The sequence below is a fragment of the Egretta garzetta genome, unplaced genomic scaffold (genome assembly GCF_000687185.1).
Source record: "Egretta garzetta isolate BGI_Z169 unplaced genomic scaffold, ASM68718v1 scaffold361, whole genome shotgun sequence".
Lineage (NCBI taxonomy): Eukaryota > Metazoa > Chordata > Aves > Pelecaniformes > Ardeidae > Egretta > Egretta garzetta.
Window position 1 is genome coordinate 1523136 of NW_009258688.1, and position 18176 is coordinate 1541311.

The 18176-nt window shown below is 37.7% G+C and overlaps 1 protein-coding gene across 5 annotated transcripts in view; it reads left to right on the forward strand.

The window, feature by feature from the left end:
- RPS6KA5 (ribosomal protein S6 kinase A5) overlaps positions 1 to 18176 on the forward strand; it is an 84751-nt gene that overhangs the window by 31894 nt on the left and 34681 nt on the right. Inside the window, exon 2 of one of the 5 annotated variants that reach the window (XM_035888710.1) lies at positions 17592 to 17719. The exons of the other annotated variants lie outside the window; for them this stretch is intronic. Coding sequence (XP_035744603.1) covers positions 17648 to 17719 — 72 coding nt within the window. The 5' untranslated portion in view covers positions 17592 to 17647. The remainder of the gene's footprint in view (positions 1 to 17591; positions 17720 to 18176) is intronic. 5 annotated transcript variants of the gene reach the window in all.

The following is an 18176-nucleotide window of genomic DNA, read 5'->3' on the forward strand; positions in this document are numbered from 1 at the left end:
GGGATGAAGTAAAGTACACAGAATGGTATTGCTGGACTGATGGGAGAGAAAAGGAGCAGCCCTTCAGCCTTTGAGCCAGAGTTGAAGGAACCAAAAATCCTCCCCGTGATAAGAATTTCATAATGAATCAGGACCTTCTTTAAGTTTCAAAACAGGTGGTTTTAGGAAATACTTATTTCTCATCTGCGCTCACCTTTGGAATGACATTTTACAAGAAGTGCAAGGAAAGGGGAGGACTTAGATAAGCATCAGAGATGCCTGTCTGCTTTTCCCAGACTCTGAATTGGATTCTTCTCCAGTCATTAAATAAATGACCGAGCAGTGAAACTGCTTTAATGTTGGTTCCTCTGACTCTAATCCGTTCTATTTTCAGTATATACCTCACAAATCTCATCATTTAACCATATTTTTTTCTGATATTCTCCTCCACATTTTATGTCTTCCCTGTCAAAAAAGCTCAACACTTCTAGTGTTTCTTTTAAGGAAAAAAGGTAATTGCAATTGTATTATTTGCTTTCAAAATCTAAGAAATTGTCTGCACTTGACTGCAATTTTCATGTGTGCTATTGTAATTCAGCTACTGAGCCTAAACATGATTAAATGACCCATTTACATGTAGAAATTGACATTTCATATTGTATTCTGTGTAGACAATTCAGTTACTACTAGAACACTTAAAATTCTTGTTACAAGAGATACTTAACTTACACTTCTGAACCAATGTATTTACATTTGTGAAATTTGTATAACTGCATAGCTTTATATCTGTTTTCGTGCTCATTGGGTAGGACTTTTAAATAAAATTACACAACTGCGTTAAGTCAGATAAGATTGTAGCATTTGCAATTTAATTAGAACAGTGTGTTTTCCTTTCTCCCCCTTTCTTCACACTTCTTCCCTGGCCCACTCTGCTTCTTGCAAGAACTTTGCCATTAAAAAAGTATAGTTATGCAAGTGGAATTTATTCTAGTAATGCCCCCCCTCTTTAGATTGTATTTTCTGAAACAAGATGTATTCAGGTTATAAATGTATAAAAATTGTCAGCACTTACAAGTATGTACTATGTTTACAATTCTTGTCAGAGAGAATTCTTTACCATATATTTGAGTTTCAGATGTAGTTAGGGATACTTGCTAGGAAACATCACAGTTCAATGTTTTCATTATCCCTGCTTTAATCTGATGGTTCTTAGATATTTCCATAGAATCTACAGAAGTTGTTTTATAATGAGTGTACTATTTCTTGACTATAATAACTGTAGTAGATTAAATAACTATTCAACAACGAAGAGATGGAAAGCTGCTTTTCCCAAGCACTGTTCGTGTGAAAGGAAGCAAATGCATGTGACTTCTAGGAAAACAAAAACCTATTGATTTCTGCTATGCAACTACTGAAGCATAAGTGTTAAGAGTGCATTGTCAAGTATCCTCTTTATTTTACAATTGTTATGTGAAAGTGCTTATAACATGCAAGAATCACAAATCCAAGGTGAAAGCAGTATGATTTTGAGAGCTCTAAAGCATTTCATGCTACTGATTCATGAAAAACTGAAATTTGTCTTGTACAAGTGAAATGGCAGTCTGGTTTTGCCTTTGTTTTATCTTTAAAATGAAGTCTGTATGCTTGTATTTGCATGCAAAAAGAAGAAATAACCTCACTGGAATAAAGAAGTTGAGTAAAAATGAATTTCATGTAGGATAGGTCAGTATCACAAGGTACTTAATTATTCACTCTGATATTCACATTTTATCTAGTATCTCATGAAGACCTACAGTTTGACTAGCCTAACCATAGAAAGGGATTAGGGAAGAGATTAAGAGATTGAAATGAATAGTACCTTTTTAGTATTAAGTTTTATGGCATTTGCGTTCTTAGCCCCATGATGAATTTAAGGCTAGTATTTTTGATTTTTAACTCTTAACTGAATTGCAAAGAAAATCGTGGTAAAAAAGACACTTTTTAGCCTTATGCTTTCATCCATCTCGGTTGAGTTCCTGTCTAACTGGGATGTAGAATATATTTGCACATGACATTAATATAAACTATCAGGGGCGGGGGAAATTGATAGGACTGACAGACTTCGTATTGAAACTTCTGCAACACTGTTTTATTCATTGCATAAGTGCAGTCACTTCGGTGTTGCTATTTTTTTCAAGTCTAGCATTTCATTTACCTTTAAAAAACCCAACCCCCCTAAGTTGGTATATTTTTTTTTTTTTTTTGCCATCTTATTTCTTGTGTACTATCTTTATCTTCTGGATTTGTAGCTTAGGCATGTTTTCATTTTTTTATCTCATTAACTGATGTAACTGTATGCTGGAATTGTTTTGATTTGGTCAATGTCAGTTTAACCTAAGCCGTCAGGTCTGGTCTTTTAATGTTTATTGTTAAAATATGACTTATTTTGTTTAATATTTCCCCCCCCCCCCATATTTTCTTCATACTTCATACTAAAAATCATACTTCAGTATACATGGAGATCAAAATAGTCTGGACATGTTCATTGAATTATTGTAGTAATAATATATTCTGTTGGACTATGCATAACAATTAGCATTTTTCTTGTTAATTAAATCCTATAAAGTACACTTTCTTCCCCAGTATAGTAAAATGCTCAATTCTTCTGCATTGGTACACGTCTTCTGCATCAGATTAAGTTTGTTTTGAAGTTTTTGTGATTGCTTAATGACGTTTAAAACAATTATGTAGTAAATAGTGAACGTTGTAAGTCTTCAAACAATATTTCTGAGAGCATACAAATGCCTTAGTAATAAATAATATAAGAGTAAATACTCTGTATGAGGGACGATTGAATTGCAGTCTAAGTCAGTTGGATGGATATTTGTGTACTTTTCTGATGTGTAGTATGAATAGTTCAAATACATTGTTTTCCCATCTGAAAATCTCTTGATCAGTGCAAATTTAGTTATAAATGTCAGATGCTTTTCACTGTTAAATTGTTGTTTGTTTTTCAATTATTAGCTGGTTGAGTGAATGTCTTGTTCTGGAAAGTAAATTAGTATGTGATTTTAAAAGAAATTTCATTGAAGGAAAAGTTGTAAGAAGGTGGTTAGTCCACTATGGGTTTTGGTAGATGCATGTTCTTAGAGCAATTTAAAGGTAGTCCAGAACCAGAGGGAAGTGACTACAACTTGACTTTTGTTTAGTGCTGTATGAACTGTCATCTCACTTGAGTAACCTGGTAGATTAGCTGTGCATTTAATTCTGAAAGAACCTTTATAATAGTGCAATTAAGGTGATGATGTCTGATCATTGAAGTTTTCTAGTACGTCCTCTGAACACTGAGCATTCTCTTGCGAAGATGAGTTAGAATAATCCATACTGCAGATGACTTACTATATCTGCTTGCATTTTAGTTAAACATTTGTTCGGTGACGTAGACATAGCACAGTCATAAGGAGTAGATTTACATTTCTGCAAAGAGAAAAAAAGTAAGAAAGAATAAACTGAATAGTGAAGTTAGTCTACAGAAGTTGGCATCGGTTATAGATCTGTCTGGACAATTGGTCATTATTTCCCTTATTTTAGAAAAGTAAATGAAACAACTGCAAAAAAGTTTTGCTTTAATAGGTGTACTTCTGTTGGTGTTTTCAGTGTCCTGAAATTGAATATTGAGAACTTACCAAACACTCTAAATGCACATAACTGAACTGGACTCATTTATTGCAAAACCCCATCAGTGACCAGATGACTGTTCTTGCCTTAGCCCAAGAGGTATCCCTTTTTCAATGCTTATCACAAAGGTGATTGTGTTTTCCCAGCATGGAGCAATAATGCAGAAGACTAGAGCGCAAAATACATTCTGTCCAGATTTTGACACCAAAATCTCAAAATGCCATTCAGAATTGTTGCAAGACAGATCCTGATTTCTTACAGTCACTGCTCTAAGGATACTGTTCTCTTAATGTAATATACCACTCAAAAAAATCACGTTTTGGGGAAAAATACTGATCTGTGTGTTAAATAGCCTCGTGTGTTCTATCGGATCTTGAAAAAATATATTGTTAATCAACTCGGGGAAAATTCTGTTTCTGTTTTCCAAGGGAAAAAAGAGTAACTTTTTGAGGGCAAGTGCTGCCATCCTCACTAATCTTTTTTTTCTCATACTTTTTTTTACTTCTTGAATTACTGTGAATACCTACCTTCAAAGCAACTTGGGCAATCAGGTGTGAAAAACTTAACATGACCAGAGATTCAGGGCCATATCAAAATGCATTTAGAACCAGCTGGATTGCATTTGAGAAAATTGTCCTCTGCTATTCCTCTGTCTTTTGCATCTGGTGCTCTCTGATACTATAAATGTTTAGTTGGCATCTCCTATGCATTTTTTTCTTTACATTCTCTTTTTTAAAGATAAATTTTTGAAGGCTGGTAGTGGCAGCTAGTAGAATTCTCCCCAGAATCTTTTATATCTTATTTTACCTCTGTTTGAAGAAAGAGGATTTTTTTCAGGATTTGCTTTGTATACCATACTTCTCTCTTTTGGTACTGTTACCCCTCTCTTCTCAAAAGATGATGCTTTAGAAAACAAGTCTTCCAAAAATTGGAATCTTCAGAAGAGCCTAGTACAGAACATTCATCCAGGGTGACAGTGGTGCATACTTACATTCCTCCCACGCAGTAATGTTCTGTTTCTGAATTTTTTTTGCCTGCAGAACTGAGACTTTTGTTTTATTTTCTCGTAGTTATTTGCTTTACTAATCCAGTATCAGGAACTGGTTTGAAGAATTTCATGCAGAATTGCAATTACATTGCACTATAGCCATTGTATAAATCTGTGAAAGGGGTTTCTTGAACCTGCGCTTGACATTAGATGAGGACTTAGCCTTGAGTTATGTTTTGGGGCCACAGCTGTAAAGGTTGTCTGTTTCTTGGCTGGCATGCAGTACCATGTTTAGCTATTCTTGCTCTCCCTTTTAAGTGCCTGTTCTGATGGCAGCTGCTGGCAGGCAAATCTCATTCTTGCTTGAAAAATTGAGTAGCCTGATTCCATGTCTATTTTGGAAGCAGAAGTGTGTCCTGCTCTGGCATGAGGTATAGTAACCAACACGGTATTTTGACTTAACTGGCTTCTTCAAGTAGCAACAGTCACCAGGATAGGATCTGTAATTAATTTCAGATTACCTTATACATTTATCTTTTCATTAATTCTTCTTGAGATGACATTTCAAACAAGTGGACCTTTGATCTGCCATATTGCAACAGTTCTTAGTCTAGTCTAACCCTTTACTTTCATACTACAGTCTACATTATGATTTTGTTGAATGCAGCAGAGCAGTCTTAACTTGTGTACCACTAAACATTTTTTGTGTCTTTGTTCTTCCTTCTGTCTCCAGCAAAGATCATAGTTTTGGTCTGGAATAGAAGTCACAACTACAGAAGCAACGGTCTATGGCTGAGAGGTCTTTTGGGTGAAGCTGTACTCTTGCTGATATGGACAGCTTGATTACCCAGTGTTATGTCTGGATATTATGACCAAAAAGGCTCCCAAAAGAATTAAAACTTCTTTTTGTCCTTGCTTTTTTTAAAAAAGTCAGTCTGGCACGTACTTTGTTGGAACAGGATTTTTGTTTTTCATTTTAAATCTACATCATGTCTTTGAACCATGAGGGGGATTTTCTGTCACTTTTCATATGCCTTCCTAAATTGAGACTGTAATTATTGTTATTCCGGACAAATAAAATGATGGCAAAGAATGTTGCAGATCTGATTTCTATGGAAACGTGTGGTTTTTTTTCTTGGTGAATTTTTATTTTTGAGGTAAATATCAATAAAATCTCTTGCAGATAGGTTGACCTCTAAGGCTTACTGTAGGTACGAGGCCTGCTTCTGTATGGAATTTAGGCTTTTCATTCTTTGCTTGTGATTTTCCTGAAACGCAAAATCCATTCAGCAGGTCGCTTGTTAGTAGCATCTCTGCTATGTGGCATCTACAACACTGCAAGTAAATTTCCATTTATGACAGTATTCTTTTGATTTATCCTGCAGTCCTGGTTTTCTCATGATACTTATCAAGGGAACTCTAATGGCTCACTTAGTCAGTAGCTTACAGGACAGTTTGCTGATAGCTGATGTATGAGATACTCCGTGTGAGAGTGCCGAACTTTTCCACTACTTAAGCTCTTCAGTCTTATAATCTGTTTCTAGAGGAACTGTGGTTCTTGACTAGTTTGTCAGGAAGCAGCAGGAGGGGGAGACTGCTTGATGTATTAGTGTCAGCTGGGAGCTAAGGGTGACAGCAAGGCAGGTGTGGATCAGTATGCTCACTGACCAGTGGCGCAATCCCACAGTTGCCAAACAAGATGATTGGAGCAAGTCTAGTGGTAGTAAGACTGGCTCAGACAACAGTCCAGTGGTTATGGGACAAGCTTGTCATGAGGAGGGAGGCTTCAGGTCAAGCCAGAATTTGAAGCTGGTGTATCCACTAAAGTACTCAGCCAAGTACAGGCATACTTGCAGCACAGCTGACACAAGGATCAAGAAAGAGAGCCTGAACTTCAGCTCCCAGCTGAAGGTGGACGAGGCCCCTGACAAGGTTCCACACAGGTTACTCAGCTGCATTGTGTCAGTGTTGGTACTTATGCCTTAACCCCCCGGGTCTGGGGAAAGAGGTTGGAGAGCCTGTTGATAAGCTCAGGGCTCTGACATGGTTATCCTAGGAAAGCTTTCACTGCTTATCTTTGTAGCCAAAACCTAAGTTCTGGCTTTCAGAACTCTAATTAGATCCACTCACATCTGTACATAATAGCAGCAGTAATGATACTATCCCTTGTATTCTAGAAATTCTGTTGGTTTTTTTTTTTAATTTTATTTCTGATTGATGTTATTTGCTATGCTATTGATAGAGCTCAGAGAGGGTCTAATTAATGCAACCTTGAAGTTAACTCTGGTTTTGAATTTCCTTTAATAGAGGAAGAAAGACAACTTCGGTCTTGAAACATTTGTTTAAAGGTATAGGCAGTGAAGGAAGGTAGTTTAACTCCAGCATATTTCCCTGGATTAGTCAAATGAAAAGCAACAGTGAGACTTCTCTAGCACAGTACAAATACTGACATCTGTTCATACCTAGAAATGATCTACCACTTCAGGCATTTGAGGAGATTAAAAAATGGATTTGTATGTTGTTGTTGAAAGGACAAGAAAATTATTCAATGTGATAACCTGTGGAATACTTTAGGTGTGCCCATACCACTAGTTAAATCTGAGTCTTACTCCTGAATGCAGTGCCATAATATATCCTTTCTAGACTTTACTGTCTGAATTTGCTTATTTCTCAACTAATTACTTTTTTCTTCAATGACCTCATAGAAACAGTAGAATGAATGATGCTTCTGTCAATTTCCAAATATGCATTGAATAAACTAAAATGATTAGAAGGGGCAGTTTAATATGTATTATTTAAAATGTTCATGTTAACTAAGAAATTGGTAAAACCACAAAATAGAAGGGCTGTTTGCTGTACTATTGTGGCTGAAGCTGTTGCTATTATATTGATACTGATAAATATGCACATTTACAGATTGCAGGAACCTCACAAAACCACACTAGCATTATTCTTCAAGAGGACTCACTGCATGTTTAGCATGTTTCCAGTACTATTACCTCTTGTTGCTCTTTCTAGTTCTGAAGTCTGCTTTTCTGCCTTACCCTTTTGAGTGAGACCTTCTGTGGAAGTGTAACATGCAGGTTTCATTTGGAATGACTTGTTGATCACTGGGAGAAGTGTCATAGTCCTAGCCAGGTATCAGTTACAAGTATTTATGCAGAGTGTGTTCGGACTTCTGTATGTTCAATTTAAATTAGTGCCAGGAGCTGTTAAATACTCTAATAAAGTTAGATACTTGGTATCCTTTGGGACAGCGTTGTTCTCCCAAGCAATTTTTTTACTGAAGCCTTCATGAGAGCATACTAGGGATGTTAATTACCATCACTGAACCTTCAAAACAGAATGATGCAATCTATTTTATGTCTTTGAGCAGACTGACTTTTCTTCTGGTAGACTCTTGTAGCTGATGCAAAAGAAAGAGCAGTCTTCACCACACAAACTTAAGATCATGTGAGAGGAAGCATATGAGAAGTCACAGAAATTGTGCTGTGGGTTTCCTGTTCAGAATTTGTGTGAAGCACTACTTAAGAAATAGAACTTTTCTTAGGTACAGTTAGTATATTGATAATCATACCACAAAAGGAAACAGTCATTTAAGGAAGTTTACAACCAGTTCTGGATTTGTCCAATATAACCTTGCAGTCTGTGACAGTATCCAGCACAATTCACAGCAGTCTCTGCAGATACCAGAAATACTTGGCAAGGCCAAATCTTCTTGAAGAATCTGCTGTATTAAGTCTCCTTTCTTAGTTTTGTAAAAACTTGTGAAGAATTATATATACCTAAGGATTTTTGTACATCAGGGAAATGTTTCCTGGTGTAGTTGAAACATGCTGTGCTCTGGTCTCATTGAATCATAGAATATCCTGAGTTGGAAGGATAATCAAGTCCAACTCCAGAACCCACACAGGCCCACCTAAAAGTTAAACCATATATCTAAGACACTTCCAAACACTTTCTTGAACACTGACAGGCTTGGGGCTATGACCACTTCCCTGAGGAGCTTGTTCCAGTCCTTGACCACCCTCTCAGGGAAGAATTTTTTTTCCTAAAAAGCAATCTGAAGTTCCCCTCATGCCATTCCCTTGCTTCATATCACCACCAGAGAGAAGAGATCAGCACCTCCCTCTCCACTCCCCATCATGAGAACATTGTAGAGAGCAGTAAGTTTACCCCTCCATCTCCTCTGCTCCTAGCTGAACAGATCTAGTATCCTCATCTGCTCTTCAAAACTCATGCCCTCTAGTCCTTTCACCATTTTTGTTGCCTTCCTTTGGACATATTCTAATATTTTTTTTTTATATAGTGGAGCCTACAACTGCACACAATACTCAAGGTGAGGCTGTACCGTTGGTGTATATAATGGGAGAAATTTTTTTTTGGACTTGTTAGCTATAATGTGCTTAACACACACAGGATACAGTTGGTCCTTTTTTTCCACCTGAGCACACTGATGACTCATACTCAGCTTATTACCAACAGAAACCCCCAAATCCCTTTCTGTAGGGCTGTACTCCAGCCTCTTGTCCCCCAATTGCAGGAGAGATCAACAGCCTCTGGTTTCCTTCATTAGAGATTGGTTGATGTACCTGGGAAACATTAATGGCTTCAAAGGTGAAGGTTCTTTCTGTGTGTTTCTCCTTCATGTAGTTTGTGGTATCCAGCAAGCAATCATCTCTGCTGAACTTCTTGAGAGCCAAAAGCACAGCATCCCTGCAAATCTTATTTACTCTAGAACATAAGTTGGAAATGCACCATCTTGTGCAAGAATTACAATACTGTGGTGTCAAAGGAATTTTAACAACTGCCATTCATTTCTATTCTGTGTGATCCCTTCCCAATTATGAGTCTTATCCCTGTGCTGACATCTTTTTTTTTTTTTTTTAATCTTTATCTGCCAAGAAGTTACTACATGCTATGTACTATTAATATAAGATGACTTGCCCTCCATCAGAGAAGAAAACTTGGGCTGTAAATACTTCTGAGTAACAATTAAGATTACAGATTTGCACATGCTAGAATGTTTATTCACTAAATAAAATTCAGAGCAAGCAAGGTCTTACATGGATCATAACTTTACCAGTTCCAAAAGGTTGGTTTGAAAATTTACATCTTCTGGAGACTGACTTTCTTTTTAGCTCATATGTTACATTCAGACTGCTTCCAATTTTATGGTAGGTGAGAGGTGTTTTCATAGCAGAGTAGTGGATTCTACTTGCAGCCCTCAGTATTTTATAGAAGTTGGAAACGTAGTAGCTCATGTGATTTACATGGTATACACATCTACATGAAGTATAATCTGTTTGGTGGTTACTTAAAGAGAAGACCCTAGATATGCAGAGTTTTAGCTAAACTGATTTTCATAAGTTTGATTTAAGTAGAAAGGCCATTTCTGTATTAGATTAAAAACCTTGTTTAAACTTGCTATGCCATTTCAGAATAATTCCAACAACAGTTAAGCGTTCCTCTTGTCTTGCTAGGTCATAACACTTGAAACCTTTGTAATGATGAGGTCAGATTAAGTGAATAAAGCAATTTAATTTGCCACCTAACAAGTATGGACAAGCATAGGAATCTCTTAAGAATGTTGCTGAAATCTGTGGAAGAACCCAGCCAAAACATGTGTAGTAATTCCATTATTTCTCTGTAACAAAAATGTGACAAGAACCAGTAAGTAATACTTGCCTGGACTGGAGAATCTTTCAGTGGACTTGGGGAGTGAGTCCTGAGAGCAGCCCCGAATGCCTTCAGTGAGCTGCTGTCTGGCTACCTGGTTCCCTTCCATTCCGTGGCACCGTCTTGCTCAGAGTCACTAGGTGTTACTCAGTTGCAGAGTTGTTGCTGACAGATGAAATACATGCTATCAGAGACGGCAACTCTGACTCTTCAGGTCTAGAGGTTGTCTTTGTGTATTTTGTCCCAGCAACACTTAGTGTTTCTAGGTTTTGGCTTTGTTGCAGTTTGTTAATATTGAATACACTAAAGGAGTAATTCTTAAAGGATTTGATTGTGTCCCTTAGAATATTTTATATGAATTCAGAATGCAAGGAAATTAAAGACCAAGCCAATGTAATAGCTGAGAAGTGCCTTGTGTATTTTCCATTTCTTGGAATTCTTACACTAGAAATTATGCACTTTAGGGTTTAACCAAACCTTTTGACCATATCCTACCATTGCTTCTATTAGCAAGGAATTCCTATTGGAGAACACGTACGCTGTTAAAGACCATTTAGAGAAGAGTAGCTTTTTTTTTTTTTTTTTTAAAGTTGCGAAATTCATTTAAAGAGTCAAGTTTCAAGGTTTGAAGGAATATGATAGTAGTATGGTTTCAGAATGTTTCATATCTGATGTTCAGGGTAGTAGTCTAGCTTGGCTAAGAACAAAGTATCTGTGTATTAAGTAGTTGGAAAACAGAAGCAGTCTGTTCTGTTTCAAAGGTGACCTTTCATGTAGTTGAAGTGCGTCCTAATTGTGAATGCTGAAAAGAATGGCCTCAGTGAATACTTCGCTAATCCTCTCGCTAAAATGTGTTTGCACAAAGACTGTTGTGAATAAAATAAGCCATAGGATTGTAGGACACCAATGTCTGTTGGAGCAGCGGCACGTGTTGTTTGAATGCAATTTGTCAAGTCGAAGAAGTACTTCAAAGGCCATACGTTTCAGCGTTAGATAATACATCTTCAAATGGCAGAATGGCTGTCTGAAGACACTTGAGTGCTTTCCGTATCTGCATTCACACTTTGGAGATAAAATCACAAATGCTTAAGCTCTGAAGTATTTTCCCAGAGCAGTAGGGGCAAATAGATGCTCTCCTCAGGCTTGGTGCACATGTATAGAATAGTGTACTTGCAATATGCCTCGGTGTTCTGAGCCGGATGCTCTAGATAAAGCATCTGGCTATTCTTTGCAGGTGTGGGGTTTTTTTTTGTTTTACCTTTTAGTATTCTGTTAGCTAGCTTTATCTTAACTCACGCTTTCCAGCATTCACACCTCTGTAGTCTTCTTTCATGCTTTTGTTTGGGTGCTTTGCTTTGATGTGTGTTTGTCTTGTTCTGAGGCCTCTGAAATAAAATCTTGTGGGTTAAGACTTCGTTTGATCATCACCTTTGTTTTTCCTCCCATTTTTCCTCCCATTTTTCCAATGGTCAAATGGCATGTTCCAGTTTGCTCAGTCTGTCTCTTGTATGAACAGCCAATTTAGCTAAAGGTGGGTGCATTTTGTGCTTAATCTTGGTATAGATTGTATGTTTCTCTTGGTGTAACTTCTAGTTACCTGCAGGAGTCTAAATGGAAATCTTATTTTCTTTAGTACTCAGCAGCAACATACTGATGACACCATTGGCTCAGGAGGTACTCAAGACATGAACCCTTGCCTGCTTGAGTCTTGAACCTTTCAATGTGGGTCATCTTTTGCTCTGGGGCTGCTTTGGAGCTCCAAAAGGTGTTCTCTGTACTTTTCTTCAAGCTGACTTGGATGCCCTGTCTGCTATGCTATGACTAAGCACGACAATCACAAGATGCACTTTCCAATTATGCAGATGTCTGTTTCCAGAGGGTATGGTTAACTTGATTTTTTTGAGTCCTTGAACTAGTGATGTTCACTGCTTATGGAATGAGTTGTTATTACTGTGCAACCGTTTCTTGGGATCTTGTCCTCTGCTCTAAGAATAAATTTTTTTTCTTTATGAATACTAGTTTGGCCCTGACATTCAGTTGTCTACTTGTGTCCTCTTAGTTGAAGATGTCTTCAGCCAAGTATTAAAACACAGTTTGTTTCTCAGATGCAGATCTGTGGGTGCCTGTGATAAAATAACAGAGGTCTTCACCCCCTAGGTGTTGGGAAACACCCGTTGTGAATCTACTGTCTCTATTTCTTTGCCCCGTTTCCATTCCCTTTTGGATGTGTTAGGACATTGAGTCAGACATTTTCTGTGTGTCTGGGCTGTGAGAGTTTCGTGTAGCATTGGAAACGAACACCATCCCTCCAGCACAGTAGCGTCTTAAATCAGACACAATGAAGTAGCCCTTTCTCCAAACAGCTGGCTGCCAAAAGGCAGTCTGGTCCAGTAGAGATGAGCCTTTTAGGAACATGTTGCGCATGTGTGATTCCTTGGCTCTCCTGAAGTCTCAGCTAATTCCTGTGGTTCACTTTGGAATTACAGTTCTTGTCCCACATACCCTGTTATGACCTGTTAAACAGTTACAAGACCTAATAACTCTCTGAGCTACCATTGCAAATGTTGTTAAACTGAATTTCCATTGCTGTAGACAAGGATGTGTACTATCAAGGACACATCCTTGTATTACAGTAGTGACGGAACTGGGGTTGTTTAGTCTGGAGAAAGGGAGGCTGAGGGGAGACCTTATCGCCCTCTACAACTACCTGAAAGGAGGTTGTAGTGAGGTGGGTGTTGGTCTCTTCTCCCTGGTAATGGGCTATAGGACAAGGGGAAGTGGCCTGAAGTTGTGCCAGGGCAGGTTTAGGTTAGCCATTAGGAAAATTTTTTCACTGAAAGGATTGTTAAGCATTGGAACGGGCTTCCCAGGGAAGTGGTCGAGTCCCCATCCCTGGAGGTATTTAAAAGACAGGTAGATGTTGTGCATACGGACATGGTTTAGTGGTGGGATGGCAGGGTTAGGTTAACGATTGGGCTTGGTGATCTTAAAGGTCTTTTCCAACCTAAACGATTCTATGATTCTATGACTGTTTCTCTGTTAGTCAGGCTTGTCCTGTAGATGTGGTTAGTTTGATCAGTCTCTGCAGAGAAATGAAGCTTCTTCCTTTTACTTTTTTGCCACTGTTAACATGCTTTTTTTTTTTTTTTTAACTTGATGAGGGAGCTCATTAGAGAACTCTGAAGGCTCTTCTCTGTCTTTGAGGAGGAAAGGTTACACATATGCTTTCTACAACTTCAGGTAGTTTCAAATGCCTGCCTAGCATTCCTTAGTTATAAAGTAGGGCCAAGTGATGATACCACGAGATCACCAAGAACATGATCATGCAAGACCTCCATGCTTCTGTCAGCACTTTTAGTTGAATTGTGGAGCTAGGTTTTTTGATCTCTGGAAATGGTGTAATTGTGGTCAACCTGCTAAGGTCAGTGTACATAATCTTAGCAAAGACAACACTGCTCTGAGGGTTTTTTTCTTTGGTTAAGTGGCTGTCTTCTCAGAGAAATGCTAATCCACAAGACACTTCTCCATCTTGGACAGTCACAGAATTCTAACTCTGTCCTAAAGCTGCTCAGTGGCTAGGTGCTGTCAACATTTCCTGGTTGGAAGACAAATTACAGTCTTTCTTTTTTGATGAAGGAAACGGAAAATGGGATGCTAAATAGATAAACTGGAAAAAAGGCTGCAGGGATCATATGGACATGGTATTGAAAGTGCCCTAGCAAGTTAAAGCAGTTACACTTCACTAGGATGCTCAGATCACTCAGAATGATTGCAAAGAACTCAGGAAGCAGGCAGTATGCTATCTTTTTTATATTGCTGTAAGTGAAGTGGGAAAAGTTATATGTCTATTCCAGGTGTAGTACTAGAGTATACATTAGAAACAGTCTGTCAGTACATACAGGCAGATCCACAGTGTCAGTGTGTAGCTCATCTCAAAGAGTAAGTGTTAAGGGAATATAACTTGTTTTTCTAATTTAACAGAGGGGTAGTTTAACAAAGTGAACTGCCTGGCTGTCCAGGTGAACCTATCTATGCTCACTGATTAAGAACATGAACAAAATTCTCTTGTATTGGTGGCTTCATGAAAAGTTGTTGCACTCTTAAGCAGCTAACTGGTTTGAGGTAGACACTTTGTATACCTTTACTAAAAACTATGCTATTGCATAAATCTTCAGGAATGTTCCTGAGCTTGGTAAAGAAAAAAACAGAAACCAAACCCAGAAGACTGAAGACTATGTCTAGCTTATCTGTGAACATGGAAGCATTGCTGACTGGGAACAAACATTATGGCACTCTTTGAAAAACAAGGTCAATATCGTCATACTGAGCTATTAGAGGTGGTTTAGCCACACTTCTGTTTCCTTCCGTTAGTGTATGATTGCTTGCTGTTCTGCATCTCAGAAGAGGGAACCACAATGGTTAAGGGACGTGTGCTGAATGAGGGAAGAAAATGAGCATTCTGCGTTACGCAAAAAAAATTTTAAGCTTGAGCATTACAAGATGTATGTGTTCAGTGAGAATTCACCTGTAGGTAATCCAAGTTCGGTTGTTTTATAACTTCCTTGCTTGTCTTATATCTTGGAACATGGAAGTATTAATAGTATGTATTCTGGAGTTTGGATTCATATTATGAAGTTGAATGAAATGTAAATTTGGGGGGGCAAAATACAAAATGGGGTTTGGTTGTGACTTTTGAAATTTTGGCGGGGGCTGCATACTTGATTTGTGAGTGAGAAGTGATTTCACGAATGAATGGTGAGATACAAATTACAGTGACTTTTTGTCACAATCACAGAATGGTTGAGGTTGAAAGGGACCTCTGGAGGTCATCAGGTCCAACTCCCCTGCTCAAGCATATTTGCCTAGACCCAGGTGCCCCCAGCCATGTCTGTGGGCAATCTGTGCTGGTGCCCAGTCAGCCTCACAGTAACGAAGCGTTTCCTGATGTTCAGAGGGAACCTCCTGTGTTTCAGTTTGTGCCCATTGCCTTTGGTCTTGTCACTGGGTGCCACTGAAAAGAGCCTGGCTCTCCCTTCTTTGCACCCTCCCTTCAGATATGTGTACACATTGATGAGATCCCCCTGAGCCTTCCCTTCTCCAGGTGGAACAGTCCCAGCTCTCTCAGCCTTTCCTCATCTGTTCCAGTCCCTTAATCTTCTTAGTGGCCTTTTGCTGGACTCTCTCCAGTATTTCCAAGTCTCTCTTGTACTGGGGAGACCAGAACAGGACAAAAAAATAAACTGTTATTTGAGGTAACATTCTTTGAAAATGGTCTTAAACCCACATGTAATGCATAATAGTAAAGACTATTAGTGGCTCCCTACAAGAGGCATGTTTAACAATGACAGATTTCTGTAAGTGCTCCTAAGTGAAACTTAATACTATAAAAACTGTGTTCTGTAAGTAACAGCAAGGTGTAGGTGGAGGGGCTTGTAATTTAATAAAACACAACATAAATGGAGGTGTCTGACAAAGAAGTATCCAGATTTTGTGACTTCAGCTGTCTGAAGTCGGGACTTTCTTCAATGCGTTATGAAGGCAAATCTTTGTCAATTTGTAGTTGAGTCAGAATGCTTTGCTTTCAGACAGCTGTCTTGATAAACGTTCTGGGGAGTGCTGTAGTCCTCTGAGCTTCTTTAAATAAGAAACTATGAACGGTTGGTATCGGTGTTTTTTCTTAATGGTCGCCCTGTTAACAGTCATAAGCTGTTAACTAACAGGGCTTCTGGAATATGATGCTAGTATATGTAATGGCAAATCAGTAGTGATTATGAAGAAAATGCTTACTGGGTCCATCTTTTTTTTTTTTTTTTTTCCTGAGTTCCAATTTACTACTTAATTTACTATTCAATTTCTTGCTAAGAACTGCTGCTTCTTGGCTCTGTTCAGCCTTGAATTTCAGCTGCAGACCACTTCTAAACTGAAAAGGAAGCAAGAGCTAAAGGATACAACTACTTACCTATGTGGATTAGAAGTTGGGGTTTTTATAAACCTCATCACAAACATATTGCAGAGTGTTTCAATTTCTAAATGCCTGTTTGTGACCTACAGTATGAGTTTTTCATATTGAAATTTAATTATAAGAAATGATTTTAAATTATACAATACCAATTTTTTAAATCTCCAAAATTATTCTGAGGCTTTTAAACACTGAATTTTGCAAGGGACAAAAAAACCCCTCACACACGAATTTAAAGAAATAAAACTGATTTTCAAATAGTTTCAGAAATTCCATCTTTCATATTAAAAGCTAAAATGATTGTAGAGGGTAAAAAAAGGTAAAAAGTAAATATAACTGAAAATTGGAACCACCAATTATGTGTAGTAATGATTGTAATTGTTCCTCAAAAAAGCTGCTACTAATAATTCTTCATGTTTTGAAATGTTTTAGTGGGCCTTCTCACCAGCAAAAGGCACCTGAGATCATAAGGGTTCTGCTGTACCACTGTATACGTCCATATACAACTCCCCAGTCTGTTTCTTGTCACTGTAGTATCTTGTAGCCTGACTTTATTACACAATATGGAGACAAAAAAAGATGATTTTGTGGATGATTTGCTGAATTTGCAGCTAAATAAATTATTATATTTTTTCATCCGTTTCTTTTGATACATTAGCATTATAAATTGTTTTCATAAATCTTAGCTTGGCTGCATTATCTTTACTCTTTGGAGAGGTAGCAAGTGAAGAACAGTTTGTTTTGTATTTTTCGCTCTCCTTCCTTTTCCTTCTTCCCCTTCTTCCCCCCTCCTTCCCTCCCAGCTGAAGGAAAAATGAATAGAGGGATATATGAATAGCTTTAGATTGGCTGACGCCAGGATGGAGGGCTAGGGATTTCTGAAATTTTTTTTGGTTTTGCTTTTATCGCACTATTTTTCTTTTAGATAACAGGTACTGGAAAATAGATTCAAAGAGAAACAATAGTTGCGTCAAAGGAAAGTGGAATCATGAAAAGTTGTTTATTTTATGGTTTTTGTCTCAGAAGTTAGTATTTTGAGTTACTATTTGAACAAAATTAGGCCTATAACGATTTTGAACTCAGAAGTTTACCCCCCAAAAACAGTCACAGTATATGTATTTAATCAATACAGTTTAATAATATGCTGTTGGACTGTTTAATTTTTATGCCTCAGGGTAGCACTGAGCACTATTTCTACTTCTAGAAGCTTCCTCTCATTAGTGTAGTACACTCTTTTATATAGCACCTGTTTTAAACTCCAAATCTGAATCTACAAATGTAAAACCTGACTTTTGAAATATTTGCTTTTTTGAACACTCTTCTTTAAAGGACCTATCAGGATCTCTCCCCAAAATGCTAGAAGCTTGAAGGATAAGGGAGGAACAATGTTGCATGGCCCAAACACATGTGCTTTCGTCATTAGCAAGGTACAGCATGACCTCATGTTGACCTCAAAGGTAAATCGCTAAGAGGGAACAATTATACATGCCTGTAAAAGCAGCTTAGTTTTGAACATAATCAAGACAATAACTTCAGTGTGTAGAATAAAATTAAATTTAAAACTCTGTCTGTCTGCCTTTCTCTTTCTCTCTCTTGTCTCTCTCCAAGTCTCTTCTTGAGAGAATGTTGTGTTTTTTATATATGTGTGTGTTGTGAAACAAAATTACTTTTCTAGAGGTCATAATAAATGCCTAAAAATGGGGAACCCAAAGGATCTTGTATCCAATGTAGTGAAATTGTACGTCTTATAATGAAATGCTCTTTTTAATGGAAAGGTTTCATTTGTTATCTAGAGTATTGATATTGCAGCCTTCAGAATGTGTGTCTATATTACCTTAGGGTATCTTGTGTAGTTCTGAAATGCATAGATCATTTAGACTTACGGGGAAGTTTAAGTATCAATACATTAATTTT